The sequence below is a fragment of the Xenopus laevis genome, chromosome 6S (assembly GCF_017654675.1).
Source record: "Xenopus laevis strain J_2021 chromosome 6S, Xenopus_laevis_v10.1, whole genome shotgun sequence".
Lineage (NCBI taxonomy): Eukaryota > Metazoa > Chordata > Amphibia > Anura > Pipidae > Xenopus > Xenopus laevis.
Window position 1 is genome coordinate 3,664,203 of NC_054382.1, and position 27,544 is coordinate 3,691,746.

Consider the following 27,544-nt stretch of genomic DNA (forward strand, 5'->3'; position numbering starts at 1 on the left):
GTGATTGAGATACTCCCCATGATTCTGTGCTCCAGTTGGTACTTACAATCAGCCCAGGAGCTTGCACTCAGACAGGGTACAACACACAGAAGCCTATAGATGCACTCATGTATTTACAGGTAAAAACACTACATACAAAAAGTATCCAATCATAAAGGGCAAACAGAAATGATGCACAAAGCTGCAGAAAAACAAAACAGATTCCTATTGGCTGGTGACAATCGCACAACTACACCCCCGTCAGTAACACAATCGGTGTCTCACAACTAAACTGAAATGGTCTCCTGATTCCTCTGCGTCTCACCTGCTATGAGAATACGGGGAACAGCGCAAAGGATTGTGGGAAAGCAAATACATTGCACGGCCTGATGGGAAGATTATAGTTACAGCCCCTTCCACTAACACCCCCCCGCCTTCAGTTAATGCCCCTATACTCTAACACTGTGTTGCCCTATGATACACACTATGCACTTACAGCCCTGTTCCCTGACATGTTGCTATGCAAACACTCATAGTTACAGCCCAATCAATCCCACAGTTCTACCCCCTGATTGACACCACCTTACTCTACACACTGGCAGCTGCAGCTCCTTCCTACAGATGCAGGGACAGATTCTTCACTTTCCCTTTAAATAGAACTGCTGCTGTGAAGCAATTGAATGGCAGTTAATTGGCACTAGCAGGGAAAGAGTGTGCTGGTCCCTAGTATTAGTGGCAGCCTTAAGGGAGACACTAGGATTGGATATCAGCTTCTTTTGGAAGAGTCCATGAGATTTATCCAGGGGTGGGTGGACAGAGATACAGGTTTATCCCTAAATAAACAGGATACAGATGTAAAAGAGTAGAACTCATGCGCCAGATGCACTCGTAGCTGGAATGTGGGTGTGGCTCCCTGGGGCGGAGCTAAAGGGCTGCATTGCTCGGACCTGAGAGGTGGAGTACAAGGAAGGCAGGGCATATAAATATCAGGCACAGGGGGGGGGCAATGGCAGGAAGGAGGAGCCGGCCTTGCACAGAAATAAAAAAAAAAAAAAAAACTACTGCAAAATATTTATACAAAATGAAAAATAAAATTTCTGTAACAAAATGTATTGGCACTGCAGCGGGAGCAGCGCGAGGGACACAATGGATTGTGGGTGTTGTGACTGTAAACAGCTTGTGTTCTATACAACTCATGTAACAACATGCAGCAAGAGCCAAACTAAAGATGGACGCCTGCAGAAAGGGCATCAGTAAATCCGCCCCATCACTGGAGATCCTGCTGCTTCTGAAGAGCCAAACTACAACTGCCAGCAACCCCCTGGATCTGGCAGTTGTAATGCAGTGACGGAGCAGATCATTGAAGTCTGAGTAGCACAAGCAAACCCAAATGTATAGAAAAGGGGGTACCAGACCTGACAGGACATTGAAAGTGGTGGCAATTCTTAGTCCCCGCCCAGTGACTATAAGCGCTATAGCCCTTACACGTAGAACTGTAAAGCAGCTACTTTAGGTTTAGTGTTGCCTTAATAGAAAGGAAGCCATTGCTTCTGCTTGAAACACAAGGAGAATAATCACCAGACACTCATCTTTTCCACACGCCTCCAAAAAAAAAAAAAAACGCTTTCACGCTGCTCACGGGTTTGTGTTCTTCACATTGCAGTAAACGTCGACTTCTACGGACGCGTAAAAATAGCGTCGTCCAAGTGTAAGAATCGTTAGCCCACAAATTGTACTGGTCACCCCACTGACGTACGAATGGTTTCCCAGTTTAGTTGCTGCTTCGGATAAGTCCCGAGAGACGTTGGAGGAAAGTCTATCTGGCTCTGACCCAACCAAAACTTGGGCGTGAATAATGGTGCTAGTGCTTGAGGATACAATCTTGGGAACGGAATAAAAAATAGAAGGACATGGCAACTCGGCTGCCATCTTTGTTTTTTGGTTCTTAATGCTGGTGAGGAAACGGGACTGGTTCTATATCAGCCGGTGAATCAGGAATAGTTTCCAGCGCCCCCGTGAGAAGGGTCTTGGTCCATGCAGCAGCCGAGGGCTTCAATGTCATTACTGATGTCGGAGATCATCCGGTCCCACTCATCCCCTTCTGAGGGCCCCGACTGGTCGTCCGAGCCCCCGGCTGCACCGTTTCCATTGGTCGTGGAATGGGAAGTGGAGCTCATTGTCCTTCTGTAACGCCCAAAGCTGTCTGTGATGATACCGCGGCCATCTTTTACCCCTATGGTTTCAAGGAAGTTCTCAAAATGTTGGCTGTCCTTCTCCGGGATGAACGGGCGGAGGCCTGCAGGAAGACAAATACACATTCACTGCTGGTTACCACTCATGAACAGATATAGCATCCTTTTATTTCCAAGGAGTCAATTTGGTCACGCTCTATTTTTACTGCATCAATCTCTTCTCCTCTTACTGCTCTTAAGGGGCCTTGGATTTGTGTTTTTTTTTAGGGAAATGAGTTTCTATAGAAACAGAGAGGGAAAGTAAAAACGGAGACCACAGTCCTAGGTACTCTCACTTCTCCATCTTTGTGGTGTCCCATTGAAATAAAACACCAGACAGATCTTATGGGGACAACTCCACCTTCTAGGAATTTCCCTTTTCTGCTTTTATGAATGAACTTAATTTATAATTGATCAATCATTTATGAATTGCACTAAAGTCACTTTAAGCCTGTGAATCCATTTTTTAACAAGTTGATTATACTATTGAGCGTCTCTTCAAGTCACATTAAATGAATCACTTCTTGATGGTGAATCAGACACGGAATATTATTTAAAAATATATGTGAGGAAATATATGAAGTTTAAAAATGTATTAAGTTAAAAAAATCATGAATTAATAGCAGGATATGAACCAAGTACTAGTGAATTCTGGGGTTTAAAATGAATAGTTGATTGTATCTAATTAATTTCTATTTATTACTCATTTTATCACTGTAAGAAATTTTAAGTTATTAATCGATCAATTGTTTTCTTAAAGAATAAGTAAACCCTCAAAATAAGTGAATGTAAAATTGATGAGGGGGCTATTCTAAGAAATTTTTAAATGTATTTTCATTACGTATTTTGGTTTAATTCCAAGATATTAAGGGATACATGTACTGTTAATATGAATGAATTGTGTTACAACAGCGCCACCTGCTGGTCAGTTTCCCACCAGTCTGACCAGCAAGTAGTCAAGGAAGTTGTCAGGAGAAAGAAAGAGGCTGATGTTCTTCTGCTTAGGAAAACAATTAGAAACCTTTCTCACATCTTTCCTAAGCAGAAGAACATCAGCCTCTTTCTTTTTCCTGACAACTTCCTTGACTACTTGCTGGTCAGACTGGTGAGAAACTGACCAGCAGGTGGTGCCGTTGTAACACAATTCATTCATATTAACAGCACATATTTCCCTTAATATCTTGGAATAAAAAGAAAATAAATAACGAATGTACAATGCAAAAGTGCTTAGAATAGCCCCCTTATCAATTTTACATTCACTTATTTTGAAGGTTTACTTATCCTTTAAGATAAATCTTGGGGAAGTACCTTTTCTTTATATTATCAGAATATAGAAGACATACTAATGGGTATCAGACCCCTGTCCAACCCCTATTTGAGTAATTACGTTGCAGGTGGATCATATTAACTCTGACACACCCTTTTTTTTAACCCACACGGCACAGAATTTCATTGTTTATTATGTCACTTCCCCATCCTAGGCTGCTCTCCTCCCTGTGGTCAGGAGGGGTGGGGCTTGGATACAAAAGAAAGAGGTGACTGTAGTTTGTACAATGATTTCTATAGAATGGAGGATAGATAGGGAATGGGCTCCTCTAATGGTCCAACCTACTGATCATTTACACAGCCCATAAACATCACTGCTATAAAAGATGGCCATACACAGAGATCCGCTCGTTTGGCGATGTCGCCAAATGAGTGGATCTCTCTCCTATATGCCCACCTTGAGGTGGGCAATATCGGGCTGATCCGATCGTGGGCCGGGCATGGGAACGGGGGTCGGATCACGGGATCGCATCAACGAACAGATGCGGCCGCGATCCAAGGGGATTTTTTGTCCTATCCGATCAAGATCTGGCCGATTTTCGGCCAGATCTCGATCGGGGAACCCCATACACGGGTCAATAAGCTGCCGTCTTGGTCTGTCGGCAGCTTTTATCGGCCCACGTATGGTCACCTGAAGAAAAGCATTAGACTAAGCCCCATTCCCATGACTGACCACAGGAAAGAGAACAGCCCAAAAGCAGGAAGTAATTAAAGACAAGAGTTTTATACCAGGACATACTGAAGCCTATTTCACAGAGACCTAAACAATATGAAGCATAAGTGAAAGGACAAAGACTTTTGGCAGCGGCTCATTACCTAGCAGAAGAAATTTCCGGCTGTCCCCATACAGCTGCCGCAGGTTAATGCAGAACTCGTGAATGGAGGAGCCGTTGCGATATTCGTGAAGCAGCATTGCAAACTGCTGGATCTCCTGCGACGAGAGCTTAGTCCTGAGCTGGAATTAAAAAGAGAAAGGCCGTGTTGCAAACAGTAGGGGGCGCTATGCTGTAGACATAAAGTAAAGGCTCTTACAGTCATCATGTAGTCCTGCAGCAGCTCTGCAGCCGTGGCACTCAGCTCACTCTCACTCGCCGTCTTGTTGGGGGAATGAAGATTGGAGAGAGAAGTTGGGGAATTACCATCGGCATCCACAGACTCAGGGAAAGAACTGCAAAGGGAAAAGAAAAGGTGTAACAGAACCATCCCTCTACATGAGCCACTTTATGTAATTAACCCTGAGGATTGGTCAAATATCCATCTCTCCTCATTTCTGCTCATTGTCAGACGAGTGATAAAACTGAGCAGGGGAACATCCAGAGAAGCTGCTCCGCTCAGTAACGATCGTTTGCTGGCCCAGCGGAACAATAGGGGGCTCAACTGTCTCAAATTCATTCTCTACACTAATGAAACCTTATGACATAAGGGAGGTTAACGAGAATGACAGTATGGGGGTCCTGTGAATGAGAACAAATATGATTCCCCTTGATAAAGATGCACTTGGATTCATATTGGCAGATCTGCCCACACACACAGCTCATTGTTACAATCATGGCAGATAATAGACTTACAATGTACTGGCTTCCAGCTCATACACTTCCTTCGCATCCACTTTGGTGGAAGAGTCGTCTGCAAAAACCGTAGAAAAGTCATTAGGATTTAATTGTTTTTGTGCTTTATTTATACAGTGGAGTCATTATACACCATCAGTCCCTGCCCCAGTGGAGCTTACAATCTATGTTCCCTATCAGAGTCACGCACAATAGGGTTTGTTTTATCATGAGCCAGTTAACCTGCCTGTATGTTTTTGGGGGAGAGGGAGGAAACCCACTCAAGCTTTGTTTAGATAGTGACCTGGCTGGAATCAAACCCAGACCCCTGTGTCACCATGCTTCTTAAAGGAACAGTTCAGTGTGAAAATAAAAATAGGGTAAATAGACAGATACGTTTTTATGTTGCACAGCCTAATATAGTTAGTTAGGCAAAAATGTAATGTATAAAGGCTGGAGTGAGTGGATGTGTAACATAATAGCCAGAACACTACTTCCTGCTTTTCAGCTCTCTAACTCTGAGTTAGTCAGTGACTATAAGGGGGGCCACATGGGACATAACTGATCACTGAGTTTGTAATTGATCCTCAGCATTCAGCTCAGATTCAAAAGCAACAGTTATGACCCATGTGACCTCCCCTCAATCCACGATTGGTTACCAGGCAGTAACCAATCAGTGGAAAGCAAGAGAGCTGAAAAGCAGGAAGTAGTGTTCTGGCTATTATGTTACACATCCAGTCACTCCAGCCTTTATACATTACATTTTTGGCTAACTAGATACATTTTTTATTTTGCACAGTCTATTTACCCAGTTTTTATTTTTATGCTGAACTGTTCCTTTAATGTCAGACTATTATTGCCTATAACCAAGTGTGTGATGAACTTTTACGCACATTACAAGGGAGACCAACTGAGCCAGGGAATGTGATTGGAGAGAATGTGCTGGAAGAGAATTTGATTGGAGAGAATGTGCTGGAAGAGAATTTGATTGGATAATATGCTGGAAGAGAACGTGATTGGAGAATGTGCTGGAAGAGAATTTGATTGGATAATGTGCTGGAAGAGAACGTGATTGGAGAATATGCTGGAAGAGAACGTGATTGGAGAACGTGATTGGAGAATGTGATCGGAGAATGTGCTGTAAGAGAATTTGATTGGAGAACGTGATTGGAGAATGAGCTGGAAGAGAACGTGAGGGTTACCGCTGTGTAAGGACATGTGGCGGGTGGGAGTGGAGGCTCCATCATAAATCGCTCTGTCCAGGAAATCGATGGTGGATTCCGTGTAAACAATCTGGAAGACTTGGCTCAGCAGTGAACACAGCTCCTCAGCAGCTGCCTATAGGAGAGGAGAATGAGAATCAGCTCCTAGGAGCTCCAAGCCCCAACCCAAACCTACAGGACCCCCCATACCTTGTTCTCTGTAGCCAAGACAACCAGGCAGCAGACATCCACTGGTACCGCCCCACACTCAGACAGGGACCCCGATGTTAATCCTTTGGCACTTTCTGCAGAGAGGCTTTGGCTGGGAGATATCCCCGGCTCCTGAGCTAACAATGGAACGAGACACACAAGCTGATTGGCAGCTCCCTATCTGTCAGCCAGAGAATGGCAAGTCCCCTAGAAGCGCCACAGATAATCACCTGTTTTCAGGAGCACCAAGTGCAGACAATCGTCCCGTATGTAAGAGACGGCCGCAATGTCATGGATTGGAACCCTAAGAATAATGTCCTCTCCGTCTCTCCATAGCACCTTGATGTTGTAGGCGGAGACACTGATCAAAGCGTCATGCTCTGGGCTCAGCTGTGCTGGAAGCTGATGCTGCCTCTGTATGGACACAACGCAGGAGGGGAAGGGTTACATGACAAAGCTGGAGGTTGCTGGGAGTTGTGTTTCTAAAATAGCTGAAATTGGGACTTTCTCATCAAAATATAAGTAAACCTTTAAAATAAGTGAATGTAAAATTGATGAGGGGGCTATTCTAAGCACTTTTGTAATTTACATTCATTATATATTTTATTTTAACTGCAAGAAAGAGGCTGATGTTCCTCTGCTTAGGAAAACAACTAGAAATCTTTCTCAAATCTTTCCTAAGCAGAAGAACATCAGCCTCTTTCTTTCTCCTGACAACTTCCTTGACTACTTGCTGGTCAGACTGGTGGGAAACTGACCAGCAGGTGGCGCTGTTGTAACACAATTCATTCATATTAACACTACATGTATCCCTTAATATCTTGGAATTAAAAATAAATAATGAATGTACATTGCAAAGATGCTTAGAATAGCCTCCTCATCCATTTTACATTCACTTATTTAAAAGGTTTACTTATCCTTTAATGTGATTCTGTCATGATTTGTATGATGTAGTTTTTAATTCTAAATTACACTGCAAATAATTCACCCCATAATATCAAATTTAATACCTGAACCAGCAAGTGTATATATTTATTTTATTGGTGTGTAGGTGCATCTCAGGTCATTTTGCCTGGTCATGTGATTTCAGAAAGAGCCAGCACTTTAGGATGGAACTGCTTTCTGGCAGGCTGTTGTTTCTCCTACTCAATGTAACTGAATGTGTCTCAGTGGGACCTGGATTTTACTATTGAGTGCTGTTCTTAGATCTACCAGGGAGCTGTTATCTTGTGTTAGGGAGCTGCTATCTGGTTACCTTCCCATTGTTCTGTTGCTGCTGGGGGGGAAAGGGAGGGGTGATATCACAATTTGCAGTACAGCAGTAAAGAGTGACTGAAGTTTATCAGAGCACAAGTCACATGACTGGGGGCAGCTGGGAAACTGGCAATATGTCTAGCCCCATGTCAGATTTCAGAATTAAATATAAAAACGTCAGTTTAATCTTTTGAGAAGCTGATTTCAGTGCAGAATTCTGCTGGAGCAGCACTATTAATTGATGGGTTTTGAAGAAATGTTTTTTCCCCATGACAGTATCCCTTTAAAGAGGGTACCCCCAGCCTTCTCACATCACTCAGGGTCCCCATCTCCCCTAATCTTGGTGGCATATTTAGCACATACCCACCTTTGCATTGTCCAATAGTTGCAGGATCTCTGTGCGGCTGGAAGGATTGAGGTACCCAGGAATGGAGGTCAGCTGCCCTAAATACTGGGGAAACAGGAAGACATAAATAAACCTCCCCTAAAAAATGTCCGCTTATTCCTAACACAAGAGAATATGGACTGTGTCATTTATTTACATATTTTAAATGTGCCCCCAGCAGCTCCGCCTCTCAGATCTTGTCAATGCACCTTTGGAGTGTCCGGGGCACTGCACATGCTCAGTGGGCTCTGTGCTGCTGCAGAGCTTAGAGGGAGTGGCCTCAGGGTCCGCCTACCTTTACTTCCTTCTCAATGTAGTCGTTCAAGAGCACGTCGGGCTCCACGCGGTGATCAGCCTGTGACACAGACACCGTATGTAGCGGCCGCCGCTCCGTCACCTTTTCTTGCGCCTTCTTATCCCGCCCTTTCTCGCCTTTCAGGAAAACGCGTTTGAACGGCGACACAATTCCAGGCTGCTGGCGAATGAGATGGAGAGAATAAAAACAGCGCCCACTTATGGCAGCAATGCATCACCGTGAGTTATATACCAGGCTGCCGGCACCCCTTCCACTGCCACGGAACCCTGACACAAAGGGTAAGTACATCTGACCAGGTGTTTTCTCTTAGGCGCTGCACTCTATAGGCCAATAATACTGACACAAAGGACCCGGCCCCACGAGGGATAGCAGTGCCCCTCATATACACTCTCTGTACCTGGGAAGCTGGTACACCACCGATACTCTGGTTAACCCTTTAGTCAGATACAAACCCACCTCCTCTGCCCACAGGAAAGAGAGCAGCCCAGAAACAGGAAGTAGCGAGAACCAAAGCTTTGACTGGGAATTAAAGGACACACTTAACTGGGGGAACCCCCAGCTGAATTCACATGAACCCCAGGGCTCATCAGTCCTAGCAGTTATACAAGAAGCACACAGTCTCATTGTATCGATCCAGTCTCAGAAGTGGCACAAAAGAGAGGCCACAATGCATAAAGTTGCCATGGAGATGAGCGCACCCTACCTCTCCATCCATCAGTGGGTCCAGCCTGTAAGAGCGTTGGGTGGGGAGGGTGACACCACACACAGGAATATTCAGCCTGAGAGTCTCAGCATCTGTTGTTGTGATGTTCTGACTGACGACAAACAGCAGGCGGAAGCCAAAGAACCACAACTTCCTTCTCAGCAACTGTCGGCTGGGCATTCACGTGTGTGTAACAGCAACTGTCATACGGGGGGGAATGGATGTTTCACATGGAGGTTAGTGGCCACAAAAGAGCCACTCGATGCTGAAAAGCAGACTTTAACTGCATCTTTAAAGGGGTGCTTCACCTCTAAGGGAACTTTTAGAATGTTATAGAACGGCCAATTCTAAGCAACTTTTCAATTGGTCTTCATTATTTATTTTTTATCATTTTATAATTATTTGTCTATTTGCAGCTTTCAAATGGGGGTCACTGACCCCTTCTAAAAAGCAAATGGTCTGTAAGGCTACAAATGTATGGTTATTTCTAATCTTTCTATTCAGTCCCTCTCCAGTCTCTTATTCAAATCAGTGCATGGTTGCTAGGGGAATTTGGGCCCTAGTAACCCAACTGCTTAAAATGCAAATTGAAGATTGATGAATAAAAAGCGAAATAACTCAAAAACCTTAAATAATAAAAAACAATTGCAAATTGCCTCAGAATACTAACAGTTATCTCAAAGGTGAGCAACCCCTTTAAAGGGGAACTTCTCCCAAAACGTGTCAAATGTAATTCTGAGCAACTTCCGAATATATGTCTGGCTGTGTATATTCTCTGCACTGGCCGTTCTGACTCCGAAAACAGTGTAGCCAAAGCCAGCTGAATAGCAGAGGAGAACAGATTATTGGGACATTGTTTTGGGAGTCAGAACCAGAGAACAGAAAGGGATAAACAAAGGTGTGATTACAAGAGCAGAGTCATACATTCCATAAAGAATCTGTAAAGCCCAGACCTAAACATCAGACTCGATACTTTATCCTCGCCAGGAAAGGCCTGGTGGAAAAACTGCTGCTTTCATAAGTGACTGATATCCAGCCTTGCCCTGAGGATCTGTTTCCTGCATGTGGGCTGAACCCCACCCACTATTCAGTGCAGAGGAGCCTGCGGATCAGACAGGACAGATAATGTATAGCCCTGTGCAGTGCCCATAATACAATGAATTCTGATCTAGGGCAGCGCCACCTGCTGGACACACACAGTCACACAGTATCAGCTATGCTGCTGGATTCATGAGCTGAATGGATATCTTTTATGCCCATGGGGAAGAGAACAGCCTTATCAGTGGTGCTGTTTAGATCCATCACATTTTGCACCCTGATAGAGGGTGGGTATACGATCAGTCCCCAATATTTCATTACACGGAAGCTGCCATAGTGATTGTACCAAGGGTGCGAGGTAGCTGCTATTACATTACATGTATGTTACTGAACTGCAACTCCCAAGCAGCTCAGCTGTATTAGTATTGACTGCTAGGGTCACTGTGTGTTACTAATCTCCCTGGGGCTCATTAATCAACACTGGGCAGCAGCCAATCAGATATTAGCTTTTTTCCAGCCAGGAACAATATAAGCAAACAATTGATTGGCTCCCATGAAACCCAACAGCAGGCTGCCAATCACCATTAATCATAAGGTTCCCGGCAAGGTGTATAATAGTGTCAGTGCAGCCAATAAGAATGAGTGAGACAAGGACCTACCATGATACACAGGCACCGAAGGCTTAACCATCTCCGGGGTCAGCGCTGCCCTTAGTTTCCCACCTTGCTGACAAGCACAGGAATATAGAGAGGGGTCGGGCAGGAGCTGGGAGGCTGCTCTCAGAATAGGAAAAGCCCATTCCCAGGAACTGTGCAAAGCCTCAGGGAGTTGCTCACAGGATTCATAAGACAAATAGACAGAGCGGCTCCACCCTCAGAGGAAACCAAACGCCAGTTACAAGTGCTGCTCCTTCAACTTCCCCTTTAATCCCACAGGCACCCAGGGTTATTTACTGCTTCTCAACCACTGCTTAAAGAATAAGTAAATCTTTAAACAAGTGAATGTAAAATTGATGAGGGGCTGGGCTATTCTAAGCACTTTTGCAATTGAAATTCCTCATTTATTTTCTTTTTTCCCCCCAAGATATTAAAGGATAAGTAAACCTTTGAAATAACTGAATTTAAAACTGATGAGGGGGCTATTCTAAGCACTTTTGTAATGTACATTCATTATTTATTTATTTTTAATATCCAAGATATTAAGGGATACATGTACTGTTAATATGAATGAATTTTGTTACAACAGCGCCACCTGCTGGTCAGTTTCCCACCAGTCTGACCAGCAAAGTAGTCAAGGAAGTTGTCAGGAGAAAGAAAGAGGCTGATGTTCTTCTGCTTAGGAAAGATGTGAGAAAGGTTTCTAATTTTATTCCTAAACAGAAGAACATCAGAGCAGAGTTTGCTCATAGTCTGTACAGAGAGATTCCATAAAACTATGGCAGCAGAGGTATTCCCTGTACTAAGCATAATTCAGCAGGAACAGTCCCTAAAGGTGGCCATACACGGATAGATCGGATCCTAGCGTTCGCCAAACGGGCGGTCCGATCGCGGGACCGCATCAACGAACAGATGCGGCCGCGATCCGACGGGATTTTTAATCCCATCCGATAGAGATCTGGTCGACTTTCGGCCAGATCTCGATCGGGGAAGCCCGTCGGGGGCCCCCATACACGGGCCAATAAGCTGCCGACTCGGTCTGTCGGCAGCTTTTATCGGCCCGTGTATGGCCACCTTAAATTTGCTCATAGTCTGTACAGAGAGATCCCATAAAACTATGGCAGCATAGGTATTCCCTGTACTAAGCACAATTCAGCAGGAACAGTTCCTAAGTCTGCTCATAGTCTGTACAGAGAGATCCCATAAAACTATGGCAACATAGATATTCCCCTGTACTAAGCACAATTCAGCAGGAACAGTCCCTAAATTTGCTCATAGTCTGTACAGAGAGATCCCATAAAACTATGGCAGCATAGGTATTCCCTGTACTAAGCACAATTCAGCAGGAACAGTCCCTAAATTTGCTCATAGTCTGTACAGAGAGATCCCATAAAACTATGGCAGCATAGGTATTCCCCTGTACTAAGCACAATTCAGCAGGAACAGTCCCTAAGTTTGCTCATAGTCTGTACAGAGAGATCCCATAAAACTATGGCAGGATAGGTATCCCCTGTACTAAGCACAATTCAGCAGGAACAGTTCCTAAGTCTGCTCAGTCTGTACAGAGAGATCCCATAAAACTATGGCAACATAGATATTCCCCTGTACTAAGCACAATTCAGCAGGAACAGTCCCTAAATTTGCTCATAGTCTGTACAGAGAGATCCCATAAAACTATGGCAGCATAGGTATTCCCTGTACTAAGCACAATTCAGCAGGAACAGTCCCTAAATTTGCTCATAGTCTGTACAGAGATCCCATAAAACTATGGCAGCATAGGTATTCCCCTGTACTAAGCACAATTCAGCAGGAACAGTCCCTAAGTTTGCTCATAGTCTGTACAGAGAGATCCCATAAAACTATGGCAGCATAAGTATTCTCTGTACTAAGCACAATTCAGCAGGAACAGTCCCCTAAGTTTGCTCATAGTCTGTACAGAGAGATCCCATAAAACTATGGCAACATAGGTATTCCCTGTACCAAGCACAATTCAGCAGGAACAGTCCCTAAGTTTGCTCATAGTCTGTACAGAGAGATCCCATAAAACTATGGTACATAGGTATTCCTCTGTACTAAGCACAATTCAGCAGGAACAGTCCCCTAAGTTTGCTCATAGTCTGTACAGAGAGATCCCATAAAACTATGGCAGCATAGGTATTCCCTGTACTAAGCACAATTCAGCAGGAACAGTACCTAAGTTTGCTCATAGTCTGTACAGAGAGATCCCATAAAACTATGGCAGCATAGGTATTCCCATTGTACTAGCACAATTCAGCAGGAACTTCACACATTTTGCACACAGTTGCATTTAGCCCTATTGTAAATCTCTGACACTTATGTGGGGGAGCAGAATATTCAGACCAGGACATATTACATACATTGGTCCACTAACAGCAGTTGGGACGTACCACTGACAGTGAGAGTGGGTGTGTGAGATGTGTAAATAGAGCACAATTCCCAGGGACGTGTCACACACATGTATCATACACACCCGAGTCACAGTGTGAACACAAACATCACAGTCACAATCTCCAGTCTCGTACGGGTTACACAGAGCAGTGATACTATTTATATCACATGGGGAATGTTTTATGGTTGAACCCATGGAGGTTACTGGGAGTTGTGAGGAGGGGGATGCTGGGAGAGAGGTGGGTGCTGGGCAGGTACAGTTCCAGGCACAGAGTATTTCCCAGATTCCTGTTTGGAAGGATCTTGGCGTGGGCTCTGGAAAGAGGATTCTAAGGACACAGCAACAGCAACGCAGGGAAAAATCACCCGCCAGGATCCATTAAAGGGGACATAGACCCCAAAATAAAATTTTGCCTAAAGAAAGTTGATTCCTGGCAAATTCCCATTATTTTTGTCATTTATAAAGCCCCTCAATTAAGAGACTTAGTATCAGTCATTCCCATTCCTCCTTTACATGACAGCCAATAATATGCTGCTCCCCGAAACCTAATTTCCCCCTAAACCCTCTCCTCCGTTATAAAAATCCAGCAAGAGGCGGGTCTAGCAGTCATGGGAGGTGCATGTTGTTATTAATGAGGGCTCAGCTAAAAATAAATGAACACCAACATCTGTATCTGTGCTACTAGCACGGGTATTCTCCTGTATCCCAGACAGTACATTTGGGGTTTCAGTGCCCCTTTAGGCAAATCTTAATCATCTGACAAATAAACAAAACTGCCATTAAAGGACATTCTGTACTTTCCTAGTCTCGGGAAACCAAAACCAAGGTCTGAACATAAATATTTAGGTGAAGTTCTAGTTCTGCCCAAAGCTGGAAACCACATGGCAGTATTTATTCAGAAATGCATCAGTGACTTCTAATATCCTTATCATTTACAGTAGGGGGTACATTATCCCTTATAATACACGAGTGATACTCAGAGTTCCCTGTATAACTCAGCCTGCAGCCTTGTGTCTTTATATGGTCACAGAACAACCCCTCAGTGACTTCTAATATCCTTATAATTTACAGTAGGGGGTACATTATCCCTTATAATACATGAGTGATACTCAGAGTTCCCTGTATAACTCAGCCTGCAGCCTTGTGCCTTTATATGGTCACAGAACAACTCCTCAGTGACTTCTTATATCCTTATCATTTACAGTAGGGGGTACATTATCCCTTATAATACATGAGTGATACTCAGAGTTCCCTGTATAACTCAGCCTGCAGCCTTGTGCCTTTATATGGTCACAGAACAACTCCTCAGTGACTTCTAATATCCTTATCATTTACAGTAGGGGGTACATTATCCCTTATAATACATGAGTGATACTCAGAGTTCCCTGTATAACTCAGCCTGCAGCCTTGTGCCTTTATTTGGTCACAGAACAACCCCTCAGTGACTTCTAATATCCTTATCATTTACAGTAGGGGGTACATTATCCCTTATAATACGAGTGATACTCAGAGTTCCCTGTATAACTCAATTTTTTCCGTCCTGGTTCAAACACGTAGATGACACCTCTATAAAGCTGCTGTTGGCGGGGAGATTAGGGTGAGGAGTTTATTGGGGGTAGAAGAAGGGGTTCCTTTGATTCTGTGCAGAGGTGATGCCCAGCAGAGAGCAGGGTCAGTGAACAGTTTGCAATGGCTCTTGCACCTTATGGAACCCGAGTTAAACAAACAGGGGCAGCTAGAAACCTACAGGATCCAGCCGTAATCCCTCCTCAAATTGCCTCAAACCCTATGCAGAACCAAGCAAAAAGGACACTGAAATTAGGACTGGAGAGAGGCTCTACAGCAGTTTAGCATATTTTTATATTCCACCAGCAGAGCCTTTCCTCTCCTGATCTGTAGCAGAGACACAGGGGACACATGTTGCAGCAGGACAGATATCAGCGCTGTACAAGGGATACAACAAAGGGGGCAGAAAAACAACATTGGGCACAGGGGTTCCATAATGTTACACTGCTATATAAAGAGGCAATACACTCCATATTATGCAGCAAAAGCCTACTGGTCCTGAGATAAAATAATAATAATCTGTTCTATTACAAGATTGGATGATTGTCAGATTAACCAGGCATTTAATTGCCAACCCAGAGGGAATCCACAAACACTGGCATGGAATCGGCACAGGGAGAGGAAACCTAGGAAACCAGGCATAACAACTCCCAGTGACCTTGCACCAGAAACAGAAAACTAAATCCACATCCTTCCCAATGGTTCCCACCTTCTTCTGATGGAATTCCGAAAATGTGAACTTACAGAAATCCATCCATAAGTGAAATATGTAGGAATTACCCCTAGAAAACCCTATGGGGCTCACAAGGTTTACAGTGGAAGGGTACTAATGTGATTTACTTGTATAAACACAATTACTTTACAGCGATGCGAAATATGCTGGCGCTATATAAATAAATGTTAATAATATAGTGAATAAAGTACCCCCTATTGTAAAATATAAGGATATTATAAGTTACAGAGGAGTTTCATGACCATATAAAAACACGAGGCCGAAGGCTGAGTGCTTTTATACAGGACATGGAACTAGGGATGCACCGAATCCAGGATTCGGTTCGGGATTCAGCCTTTTTCAGCAGGATTCGGATTCGGCCGAATCCTTCTGCCCGGCCGAACTGAATCCTAATTTACATATGCAAATTAGGGGCGGGGAGGGAAAACGCATGACTTTGTCACAAAACAAGGAAGTTAGGGCTCGGATTCAGTTCGGCCGAATCTTTCAAGAAGGATTCGGGTGTTCGGCCGAATCCAAAATAGTGGATTCGGTGCATCCCTACATGGAACTCCGAGGTAACTTCGAATATCCTCATATTTTGCAACTGGGGGTACTTTATTTATTATAATACACAAATTTCAGTGCGTCATGTGACAGAAATGACATCAGAACTCACCGTTTATAAGGATATAATTTACAAGATATTCATAGCTTTTGTGTATTATAAAATAATAAATAATACTTAGTGAGCATTTCTTACACATGGTATATTAGGGTCTGGACAGATTCAGGGAGATAAATCGCCAGGTGACAAATCTCCTCTTCTTCGCGGCGACTAATGTCCCCGATCTGCCTTCCACCGGCCAAAATGTAAATCGCCTGGGGGCATGCACACGGAGCCCTTCGTTTTCCGAAGTCACCCGAAGTTTCCAATTAAGGTCGACTTCGGAAAATGAAGCCCTCCGTGTGCATGCCCCCAGTCGATTTTTTTAATCTCGTGCAGATTAGTCACCGCGAAGAAGAGGAGATTTATCCCCTGGCGACTAATCTCCCTGAATCTGTCGGTGTGGCCAGATCCTTATACACCTGGAGAAAGGACTGGACACGGTCAGGTAGCAATCAATGGAATCTGTTGCATATCAGATATCTGACTTATGATTCATAGTTTTTGGCTGAACCCTCCCAGGAGTGGCACAGATCTATGGGAGCTCCTGCACTTAGGGCAGAGACACATGGTCAGATTCGGGGAGATTAGTCACCCAGCGACAAATCTCCTCTTCTTCAGGGCGACTTATCTCCCCAAACTGCCTTCCTGCTGGCTACAATGCAAATCGCCGGAGGAAAAGCACACGTATCGCCTTGTTTTCTGAAGTCGCCCAAAGTTTCCTTGTGAGGCAACTTCGGGAAAAGAAGCACTCCGAGTGCCATGCAGCCGGCGATTTTCATTCTAGTCGGCGGTAAGGCAGTTCGGGGAGATAAGTCGCCCGAAGAAGAGATTTGTCTCCGGGCGACTAATCTCCCTGAATCTGACCATGTGTCTCTGCCCTTAAAAGACCCGCAACATAAAAGAAAATGTGTTTCTACATAACGAAATAATAACGTTTTTGAGAATTTAAAGTTAAATGTGTCTTGGTGTTTTTAAGAAATAACTAACCGATTTTTGCACTCCTCTTCAGAAACGGTGACAGGGCGACGATCCATCGTGCGACACTCGATTTCTCCTCCCTGCCTTTTATAGGAGATAACCAGGGAGGAGAAATCGAGCGCCGCATGATTGCCTTTTCTGAAGAGGAGCGCAAGTGGGGTTTTGGTACGTTATTTCTTAATAAAGACTTAGCGATTTTAAAGTTTAATATGTCTGTGTTTTTTTGTTTTTTTTTTAAATTGATGTTACTGATCCTTTAAGGGGTTTCTTGTGCAGATCCAGGATTGTACTGAGCATGTGCAGCTCCTGAACCAAATGAAATGGAAAGAAAGGAATCGCTCCACTGACACGATCATCTGTTTATGGAATTTGCTGAGTCACGTCTGTATAATGAGCCCCTCACTGTGCCGCACATTGATACTTGGAATGAACCGTGAAATAACTCTCCTCCCACACAGCATTACAATTGGGCTCTGCACAGTTCAGCGCACTGATCTTTCCAGCCAAAGGGCTACTGTACCCAAAGCCTAGTACAGCAGCCCTATGACACCAGGATATTGATTTAAAGGGGATGTTCACCTTCCAAACACTTTTTTCAGTTCAGTTATTTCAGATTGTTCACTATTTTTTTTTACGGTTTTCCGAAAATTAAAGATTAAAGTTTAATATTCGTGTCTCTAGTGATCCAGAAGCAGAATCTGAACTGTTACAATTTGATACATTGAGTTGATACATTTAGTTGATACAATTAATTGATACATTTAGGGGCACATTTACAAAGGTTAGAGTGAATTTTCGAAGTTAAAAAAGTTTGAATTTCAAAGTCATTTTTTGGATACTTCAACCATCGAATAGGTTACTACGACTCCGATTCGAAGTAAAATAGTTTGAATATTCGACCATTCGATAATCGAAGTACCGTCTCTTTAAAAAAAACTTCGACTTCAATACTTGGCCAAAGTAAACCTGCCGAAGTGCTATGTTAGCCTATGGGGACCTTCTAGACCATTTACACATCAAAGTAAAATCGTTCGATTGTACGCTAAAATCGTTCGATTCAAACGATTTAATCATTCGATCAAACAATTTTACTTTGATCATACAAAGGCCAAATTTGGTGAAAAATACTTCGACTTCGATATTCAAAGTATTTCAATTTGAGGGTCGAGTTTCGAAATATTTATCACTTAGAAATTCAACCCTTGATAAATCTGCCCCTTAGTTGACACAATTAGTTGATGCATTTAATAGATACATTTCTCAGCAGTATCTGTAGAATATTAGCAACTATTGTATCAAGTCTAACAGCTGCCTGTAATGAAACTCAGCAGGGACAAAGATAAGAAATGTATCAACTAAATGTATCAATGTAGAACAGTTTACAGGGTCGGCGACCCCCCCCCTTGCCACATTTTCGTTCTACTCACTGGGCTGATGTGTAAGGCATTACACATACAGTAGATGAGTAACTAAGCGGCGTGTAAGGAATGCCACAAATGTTACTACATGCTGTGTGTATGTGTAAAAAAAATGGCAGAGTGTATTTGCTGGCTAAAACTCCCCATATGCGGTGATATTTTTAAAAGAGACACATGCATCAGGGGCCCTCAGCTGCCCAAAACTGCGGAATAATAACAACAGATGATAACAAACACCAACAATCTCTGTATGAGGCTGACACGTCAAATAACAATAAAAATCACCTCCCCCTGCAGCTCACGAGGTGCCCAGAGGATCCCAGTGAGCTGGAGGTGCCGCTCATCAGAAAACGTGCCTTAAAGGGATTCTGTCATGATTTTTATGGTGTAGTTTTTATTTCTAAATGACACTGTTTACACTGCAAATAATTCACTGTACAACATAAAATGTCATTCCTGAACCAGCAAGTGTATTTAGTTGTAATATTGGTGTGTAGGTGCATCTTGGGTAATTTTGCCAGGTCATTTGCTTTCAGAAAGAGCCAGCACTTTAGGATGGAACTGCTTTCTGGCAGGCTGTTGTTTCTCCTACTCAATGTAACTGAATGTGTCTCAGTGGGACCTGGATTTTACTATTGAGTGCTGTTCTTAGATCTACCAGGCAGCTGTTATCTTGTGTTAGGGAGCTGCTATCTGGTTACCTTCCCATTGTTCTGTTGCAGTACAGCAGTAAAGAGTGACTAAAGTTTATCAGAGCACAAACCACATGACTTGGTGCAGCTGGGAAACGGCTAATATGTATTAATTCACCTCTCTAGGACCAAAACTAGGGGGGTAGGTAGAAGAGGCACAAGTGTGGGGGGTGCAATTGTTGGGACAGCAGGAGAATGCAGCAGGAGAATGCAGCAGGAGAATGCAGCAATAGGGAATGACCTGCAGACTGAGCTGGGTGCAGGTAAGCTGTTGTGTGAACTGGGAGGGTACAGATGGGGGGGACTGGTTTGCACCTTATACCGATTGCCTCAGCTCTGTGCTACTGCACCATTTAATGTGACTTAAGACGGCCCTGTATTGAAGTGGGGCATAAGAAAAAGTCAACTCACAATACGTTGCCATTTTAGGACCCACACTTGCGTCTTCTCACTCTATGTGCTACTTCTGTGCATGGCTCTGGTTCCAAGACAGGGAAACTTTTGTGAACAGAAAAAGTTTGTACTTCCCCAATCGGACCCAAATCCGACCCAAATGGTGCTCAACACACAGATCACACCATGGCTTTTGGGTCAGGCCACACATCACTATAACCCTGTACACAAGACCACTGATCAGATGTTAAGTCAAGGGCTCCACCTACAAAATGGTGCACAATTCGAAGCTTTAAAAAGAGAATATCCATAACTCCTTTACAATGACACGGATACAACACAAATGCAGGTGCATTAATCAATTTATATCCATCAGCACATTTCTTACCTTTTTACCTTTCTTGCCATCATCTTCCATCTCTCACCTGCGGAGTCTCCTCCTTCTGCGGTCTTGGGTGGCAGATGATGAGGAGGATGGGGTGGGGGGTGCTGCTGTCGCCCGTGTTACGGGATTCAATGACATCCCTGCAGCCCCGGGAGCTCCAGGTATGTTTAGGCCTAACTGGAGCAATTCCTGGGGTGGGACGTACAGCTCAAGAGTTAAGGAAATAAGCGTGGGACACGGGGGGGGCAATAGAAAGGAATATAATAATGACAAGAGAATTGTTTGTACAGGTGAGAAAAGAATGGGAATATACAGTGATACAGTCAGATGTCTTAATAACAACAAATACAGATACAGGGGGAGGGGTGGGATCAGTAAGAGCAAAGAATGATGCCCCAGGCTCAAAGGGAAAATGGAATGCTACACGCTATGGGGTGTGTAACAGAGCAGGCAAGACATCTAAAGGGAACATATGAATTACAGAACATACTAACAGCACTAACACAGCAGATAAGCACAAAGGCAAAGGAGGACAGGGGACAGTTACTATAAATAAGAGGGCTGTGAGGCAGTTGCTAAGGAATAAGAGGGCTGTGAGGCAGTTGCTAATGAATAAGAGGGTTTTGAGGCGGTTGCTAAGGAATAAGAGGGTTGTGAGGCAGTTGCTAAGGAATAAGAGGGTTGTGAGGCAGTTGCTGAGGAATAAGAGGGCTGTGAGGCAGTTGCTAAGTAATAAGAGGGCTGTGAGGCAGTTGCTAAGGAATAAGAGGGTTGTGAGGCAGTTGCTAAGGAATAAGAGGGTTGTGAGGCAGTTGCTAAGGAATAAGAGGGCGGTGAGGCAGTTGCTAGGTAATAAGAGGGCTGTGAGGCAGTTGCTAGGTAATAAGAGGGTTGTGAGGCAGTTGCTAAGGAATAAGAAGGTTGTGAGGCAGTTGCTAAGGAAAAAGAGGGTTGTGAGGCAGTTGCTAAGGAATAAGAGGGTTGTTAGGCAGTTGCTAAGGAATAAGAGGGCGGTGAGGCAGTTGCTAAGGAATAAGAGTGCTGTGGGGCAGTTTCTAAGGAATAAGAGGGTTGTGAGGCAGTTGCTAAGGAATAAGATGGTTGTGAGGCAGTTGCTAAGGAATAAGAAGGTTGTGAGGCAGTTGCTAAGGAATAAGGGGGCTGTGGGTCAGACACAAGGTGTGTAGGAGAGTTGAGAGGATCAGGCAACACGAATAAGAGGGGAGGGGTAGTTCAAGTACAGACAGAAGTATCCCAGTCTAATGCCGAGGAGCTACAGAAGGATATAAATGACAAGGGCTCACTCAGCAGCTCCTATCCACTCAGTTGCCGGACTCTCTCCTACTCCCAGCCGGCAGACTTCCCGCCAGACAGCAGCAGCCGCTGAGCGCCTCTCACTCTGTACAAGTCTCCTGCCATATTGGGTGTAGGCTTCCCAGCATGCCCCGCGCGCGCTAGAGCCGAGCGTGTGTAGGAGAGGAGTGACATCATGATCAGTCATAGAGACTAAACTGGGCGGGGCTCTCTATTCCCCTCTCTAGCGATCTATGGTTTGTCTGTTTCAGGGCGGTATTTGTTTGAAACCCAGGCGGCCATATTGCTGGTGGCAGGAGTAGTGGAACCGGTAAGATATTGGCGGTGTGTGCAGGTTGCCTGGTGTAATGCTGATACCTACTCACCCTGATATTGGACTAGCCCAGCCCTGGGTACCTCTGTCACCCTCGGAGCAGACTATTCCATCCCAGGGTGAAATGAACGTGGCATTGACTGACCCTGACAGGCTACCGTAGCTGAGACTTGGCCTCTCTGTCCCACCTGCCTTAGCTGAGCCCAATCTGTTACCCCAGGCCTGACTCACACTGACTATTAAACCATTAAAGACATGGGAATGAAATGCTTCTATATTTATTGTGCAACAATTGCCCAAAATGTGCCCAGTCCCTCTCATGCCCCTCTCTGATTCCTTTTCCTTAGACAATGTCCACTCTGTTTCCATCCCTCTTCCCACAAGTCACTGATTCCCTCTGGTTTAACTTGGACCGACCTTGTGTGGATGAGAATGAGCTACAGCAGCAGGAACAGCAGCACCAGGCCTGGGTAAGTGTCCATTGTAATTTAGTCTTGTCCAGCATAGGTATTCCCTGTACTAAGCACAATTCAGCAGGAACAGTCCCCTAAGTTTGTTCATAGTCTGTACAGAGAGATCCCATAAAACTATGGCAGCATAGGTATTCCCTGTACTAAGCACAATTCAGCAGGAACAGTCCCTACGTTTACTCATAGTCTGTACAGAGAGATCCCATAAAACTATGGCAGCATAGGTATTCCCTGTACTAAGCACAATTCAGCAGGAACAGTCCCTAAGTTTGCTCATAGTCTGTACAGAGAGATCCCATAAAACTATGGCAGCATAGGTATTCCCTGTACTAAGCACAATTCAGCAGGAACAGTCCCTAACTTTGCTCATAGTCTGTACAGAGAGATCCCATAAAACTATGGCAGCATAGGTATTCCCTGTACTAAGCACAATTCAGCAGGAACAGTCCCTAACTTTGCTCATAGTCTGTACAGAGAGATCCCATAAAACTATGGCACATAGGTATTCCCTGTACTAAGCACAATTCAGCAGGAACAGTCCCTAAGTCTGCTCATAGTCTGTACAGAGAGATCCCATAAAACTATGGCAGCATAGGTATTCCCTGTACTAAGCACAATTCAGCAGGAACAACCCCTAAATTTGCTCATAGTCTGTACAGAGAGATCCCATAAAACTATGGCAGCATAGGTATTCCCTGTACTAAGCACAATTCAGCAGGAACAGTCCCTAAGTCTGCTCATAGTCTGTACAGAGAGATCCCATAAAACTATGGCAGCATAGGTATTCCCTGTACTAAGCACAATTCAATAGAGATTAGTTTGTGTGAGAATTGTGCCCTTTAAAGTAAACGTTGTTTTCTCGTTGCAGCTGCTGAGCATAGCAGAAAAAGACACTGGTTTGGTGCCTATAGGAAAGCCAGCTTCAGAGGTAAGAAATATTTCACTCTTTCACTTTCCCGACTCTGACAAGTTGTATCACATTCTGAAGGCCACGTTACACCCTTGAGGCATTAGTATCTTTAAGTAAGTTTTCTATAAGACCCATCAGCCATGCACCTACCTGTAAGACACCATTGTTCATTTGCCTCTCCTGGGTTTCCAGCCATACGATGAGGAGGAAGAGGAAGATGACGAGGATGATGAAGACAGCGAAGAAGATTCAGAGGATGATGAGGACATGCAGGACATGGATGAAATGAATGATTATAATGAGTCTCCAGATGACGGCGAGATAGAAGTGAGTGGGGGGGGCTCTGGGGGTCCTTTCTCACACACAGTTCCCCCCATATGAAACTTATGTGCTTTGTCTAATGTGAGAATTAAAGGCAAATAATAAACGAAGGGGAGCAAATCTGAAGTTACACCTCTGTATACAATACTATACATTATGCCTAAAAATATGGATTTCTTCATTTTACTGATCCCTTTCAATTTTACTGTTGAACTTTATCATATGGATAGTGTGGCCCTCTTTTATTCTTTTTGGTTTTCTATATTTTACTCACTTTAAACATTTGTTTTTTAAACTTTTTCTGTCCTGCCCACTACTGACAATGTCAATTTCTGTGGATACGGCAGTTGCAGGCAGGCATGAACTGGCAATTTCTGGGATCTGGCAAATGCCAGAGGAGCTGCTTTATGATACCATATAGACCGTCCGTATCTAGTCGGCTGGTGGGGGGCTGTTTGGGCTTCTTCGCACCTGAAATGCCAGGGCCTATTGTGAATGCAAGTTCAGATTTGGTTGCAGGTCAGATTGAGTAGTGGGTGTGGTAGTTGTGGGTCTGGTTTCCACTCTGGCCTATGGAAATCAATGTAACGTGGTTTTTATAGAGCAAGACATTCCTGTAGTGCAGGGGGAAAACTTTGTCCAAGCCCTGCCCTCCCTTGACCATGGGGAAGAGAGCAGTCCAGGAGGAGAAAGTACAATAGAATTTAAACTTGGCACCTGCATCTCACAAGGGGAAATGCCATTTGCTGATATTTGTTTTTCCTGTCCTTTTCTACAGGCTGATATGGAGGGAGCTGAACAAGACCAGGATCAGTGGATGATTTAAGCAGCCGTAGCAGGAAATAGAAATCCTGTGTATCTGTGACCCCCGGCCAGGATATTTATTTATTATTTAAGAAGCCAATCAGCAATGCAGCCTGTAATGGTACAAGGCTATACCTACTTGCTGGCGCCATATTTGTATTAAGTCTTGATGTGTGACTGTGAGAAGATGAAAAAACTCATACTGAAAACCTATTATGGATTTTGATTGGGCAGTGCCAGCTCTGTGTGTGGTTTAATTCTGCCGAAGGACAGAGGTGTGGGCTGTAGAAATAAACCTTCACATGTTTCTCTTTGGTACATCCCGTAATCCAGGAGCCTGCTTGCCATTAACTCCTATTGCTTCCCCTTTCCCATAACCTTCAAGGAATTCCTGATAGAATACAGGCAGTGCACCAGCTCTGGTGGAACCAAGGCTCCCATAATCCTCTGGGAACCTGGAAGGCTGTCGGTGGCACTTTCTCTGCCACGATAATAATGGAAACTCTCTGAGAAGCCAAAAAATATGTATATTGGGAATGTGGGATCCCATGAGACCTTTTATACCTGTAATACAAATAACCGCTAATAAATTGTTTTATTTTTGTTTTTTTAATGTAATGCTTTCTTTTTCATTTGTTTTATTCAACTTACATATGATAACCCTTAACAATGTTGTGCCTCTCTAATATCATCCCCTCTCTAATTACCAAGTGCACTTGGTAATTAGCTGGCTGAATCTTCAGCCCCATGAACAATCTTTTAAAACCGAAGCCCTTGGCTGCCATAAAGCAGGACAGGACTGCTGCTTACAATGGGGATCAGATAGGATCTGTGCAGCCACTGGGACAGAATGTTCTGTTATACAGATAGCTAGAATCTCAGCTACCATAAAGCAGGACAGGACTGCTGCTTACAATGGGGATCAGATAGGATCTGTGCAGCCACTGGGACAGAATGTTCTGTTGTACAGATAGCTAGAATCTTAGCTGCCATAAAGCAGGACAGGACTGCTGCTTACAATGGGGATCAGATAGGATCTGTGCAGCCACTGGGACAGAATGTTCTGTTATACAGATAGCTAGAATCTCAGCTGCCATAAAGCAGGACAGGACTGCTGCTTACAATGGGGATCAGATAGGATCTGTGCAGCCACTGGGACAGAATGCTCTGTTATACAGATAGCTAGAATCTCAGCTGCCATAAAGCAGGACAGGACTGCTGCTTACAATGGGGATCAGATAGGATCTGTGCAGCCACTGGGACAGAATGTTCTGTTGTACAGATAGCTAGAATCTTAGCTGCCATAAAGCAGGACAGGACTGCTGCTTACAATGGGGATCAGATAGGATCTGTGCAGCCACTGGGACATAATGCTCTGTTATACAGATAGCTAGAATCTCAGCTGCCATAAAGCAGGGCAAGAGTGCTGCTTAAGGTGGCTATAGACACACAGATAATATCGTACAAAACATTATTGGCAGAAGACTTAGGTATCATTCGGTTTGGCAATTGGGCAGGTCGGAAAATTTTGATGGTGCCCAAACATTGGCCACAGTTAGAGCTGAATAATCTGATCTGATGATTCAGCTCTAAAACAAACAAACCAATGTTGACAGGAAAGATGGTAATTGTTACGTTTATGGCCACATTTACAGTAGCCAATAGATAGATCCACGTAGTTCTGAAAGTGGAACTAGTAAATGACCAGGTAACAAAACTATAATTACTGTGTGTGTCATTACCCTAAAGGTGGTTATTGATGGACTGAAATTATTGTATGAAAGATCTTTTGTATGAAAAATGTTATATGTATGATAGGAGACAAGGTGACCAATATCGGTAACAAGCCTTGGATACCAGTTGTCTCATCGATCAGGACTGAAAATATCGATCGGACACCTTTGAAAGTTCCCAAACATTATAACGTTAGTGCTGAATCATCGGATAGAGCTAAAGAATTCTTTTTGTTTTTACCTGTATGTCTGACAATTCAGCTCTTAAGGTGGCCATAAACGCAAATATCGACATCGACAAAGAACGGATCTTTCCCCGATATGCCATTATCGGGGGTAATCTGATTGTTCGGCCGTATGGCCAAACAATCCGATTACGATGTTCAATGGGCTCCGGCGGGATCGGTCGGGTCAAAATCAAACCTGACCGATCTCCGCCGGACGAAAGATGTCGGCACTCACCCCACACGACCCGAAAATTGTACGAATCCTCGATGGCCAGCTTTAACGTTAGTAGAGTGAACGAAAGACCAGTGGCCGTGGGAAAGATCATAATTGAAGCGTCTATGGCCACCTTAACTCTTTCAAAGTAAAACAAGCAGTTCAAACTGTTCCCTTTAGGGGGAGATAGCACCTAAGGAATAAAAGACTCAGCTATTCTTCTCCGTGGTGGATCTGATCATCAGTCGTCGGCTCATGTAACTATTATGTACCTTGTTATTGTGTAACTGCTGCACATAAAATGAAAGGCAAGGGGGGATCCAGGGGACTGACTATACCCCCAGGGGTGAGCTGAGATGGAAGTTGAGGCCTGGGAGTGAGATGGGGCAGATAAAGAGGCGTGTGATCCAGTGTAACACGTCTAGATCCCGCTAGAGATACTGTGAGTGTCAGTTTAAAGGCACACAGCTGTCTCATCAAACTGTTTGGAGATCACTTTCCTCTCCCCCTATACCATTATCTCTCCCACTGCCCCATCCCTCTAATATCCCTCATCCTCTCTGCTTCTGCCCTCTCACCATTAGTCTCTCTTATCTACATTAAAGACTCCTGTATTTATACAGCACTGACATATTTAACCCTCCTTCTAAAACATCAATAAACAGTAAAATTCAAATCATTTCCCATGTGTATGGGCCATAATGAGGAGCCTATGTTATAGGGCTACAACAATACACCAATGTGGCCCTTGTCCAATGGGTTATGGCTCGTGAGTAACATGTTTCTCTCCAACCCTTGGATGTTGCTCCCAGTGGCCTCAAAGCAGGAGCTTATTTTTGAATTCCAGGCTTGGAGACAAGTTTTAGTTGTATAAAAACCAGCTGTAGTCTCAATGTAGGTTGACAATCGACATAGGGGCTACTAAATGTCCAACCCCAGCCCTTATTTGGCACCCTATGAACATTTTTCATGCTAATGTTGCTCCCCAACTCATTTTACTTCTGAAACTTGCTCACGGGTTCAAAAGGTTGGGGATCCCTGGGTTATAGTATTGAAGTCAGGCCATTCTTGGTGCAATTAGCCTTTAAAACCCTTTTTTATTTTATGACACTTTCCCTTTAACAAGGGGCCTGTTATACCCACCATTAAGTGATATAGACTCAACCC

General features: G+C 44.0%; 2 protein-coding genes across 4 annotated transcripts; one reads left to right on the top strand and one right to left on the bottom strand.

Moving 5' to 3' along the window:
* Positions 1 to 96: 96 nt before the first annotated feature.
* Positions 97 to 21,492, bottom strand: ccm2.S (CCM2 scaffold protein S homeolog). 3 transcript variants are annotated; one of them, XM_018268959.2, is made up of 11 exons: positions 21,359 to 21,492; positions 20,075 to 20,272; positions 8,430 to 8,609; positions 8,117 to 8,200; positions 6,726 to 6,909; positions 6,496 to 6,632; positions 6,286 to 6,421; positions 5,105 to 5,162; positions 4,569 to 4,704; positions 4,353 to 4,491; positions 97 to 2,275 (listed from the first exon to the last, which is right to left on the bottom strand). In XM_018268959.2, the coding sequence occupies exons 2-11, from the start codon at positions 20,102 to 20,104 to the stop codon at positions 1,971 to 1,973; spliced, it is 1,389 nt and encodes a 462-aa protein (XP_018124448.1). In that variant the 5' UTR covers positions 20,105 to 20,272; positions 21,359 to 21,492; the 3' UTR covers positions 97 to 1,970. The 3 variants fall into 3 exon arrangements, with proteins under 3 accessions (XP_018124448.1, XP_018124449.1, XP_041423256.1); XM_018268960.2 differs by lacking the exon at positions 21,359 to 21,492 and having other exon boundaries at positions 8,430 to 8,606; positions 20,075 to 20,270; XM_041567322.1 differs by lacking the exons at positions 20,075 to 20,272; positions 21,359 to 21,492 and adding an exon at positions 9,154 to 9,478 and having other exon boundaries at positions 8,430 to 8,606.
* Positions 21,493 to 21,680: 188 nt separating this feature from the next.
* Positions 21,681 to 24,821, top strand: anapc15.S (anaphase promoting complex subunit 15 S homeolog). The gene is made up of 5 exons (NM_001091497.1): positions 21,681 to 21,695; positions 22,046 to 22,168; positions 23,037 to 23,096; positions 23,271 to 23,405; positions 24,178 to 24,821. Exons 2-5 carry the CDS (start codon positions 22,049 to 22,051, stop codon positions 24,223 to 24,225), a joined length of 363 nt encoding a protein of 120 aa, NP_001084966.1. The 5' UTR covers positions 21,681 to 21,695; positions 22,046 to 22,048; the 3' UTR covers positions 24,226 to 24,821.
* Positions 24,822 to 27,544: the final 2,723 nt, after the last annotated feature.

Bases quoted from the DNA above. Each gene is read 5' to 3' on its own strand.
- ccm2.S (XM_041567322.1), bottom strand. From the start codon at position 9,333: ATGCCCAGCCGACAGTTGCTGAGAAGGAAGTTGTGGTTCTTTGGCTTC. The intron at 6,422-6,495 runs GTATGGGGGGTC...CCTCTCCTATAG, and splicing joins TCTTGGCTACAGAGAACAAG to GCAGCTGCTGAGGAGCTGTG. The intron at 4,705-5,104 runs GTAAGTCTATTA...TTCCCTTTGCAG, and splicing joins GAGCTGGAAGCCAGTACATT to TTCTTTCCCTGAGTCTGTGG.
- anapc15.S (NM_001091497.1), top strand. From the start codon at position 22,049: ATGTCCACTCTGTTTCCATCCCTCTTCCCACAAGTCACTGATTCCCTC. The intron at 23,097-23,270 runs GTAAGAAATATT...CTGGGTTTCCAG, and splicing joins TAGGAAAGCCAGCTTCAGAG to CCATACGATGAGGAGGAAGA. The intron at 23,406-24,177 runs GTGAGTGGGGGG...CCTTTTCTACAG, and splicing joins CAGATGACGGCGAGATAGAA to GCTGATATGGAGGGAGCTGA.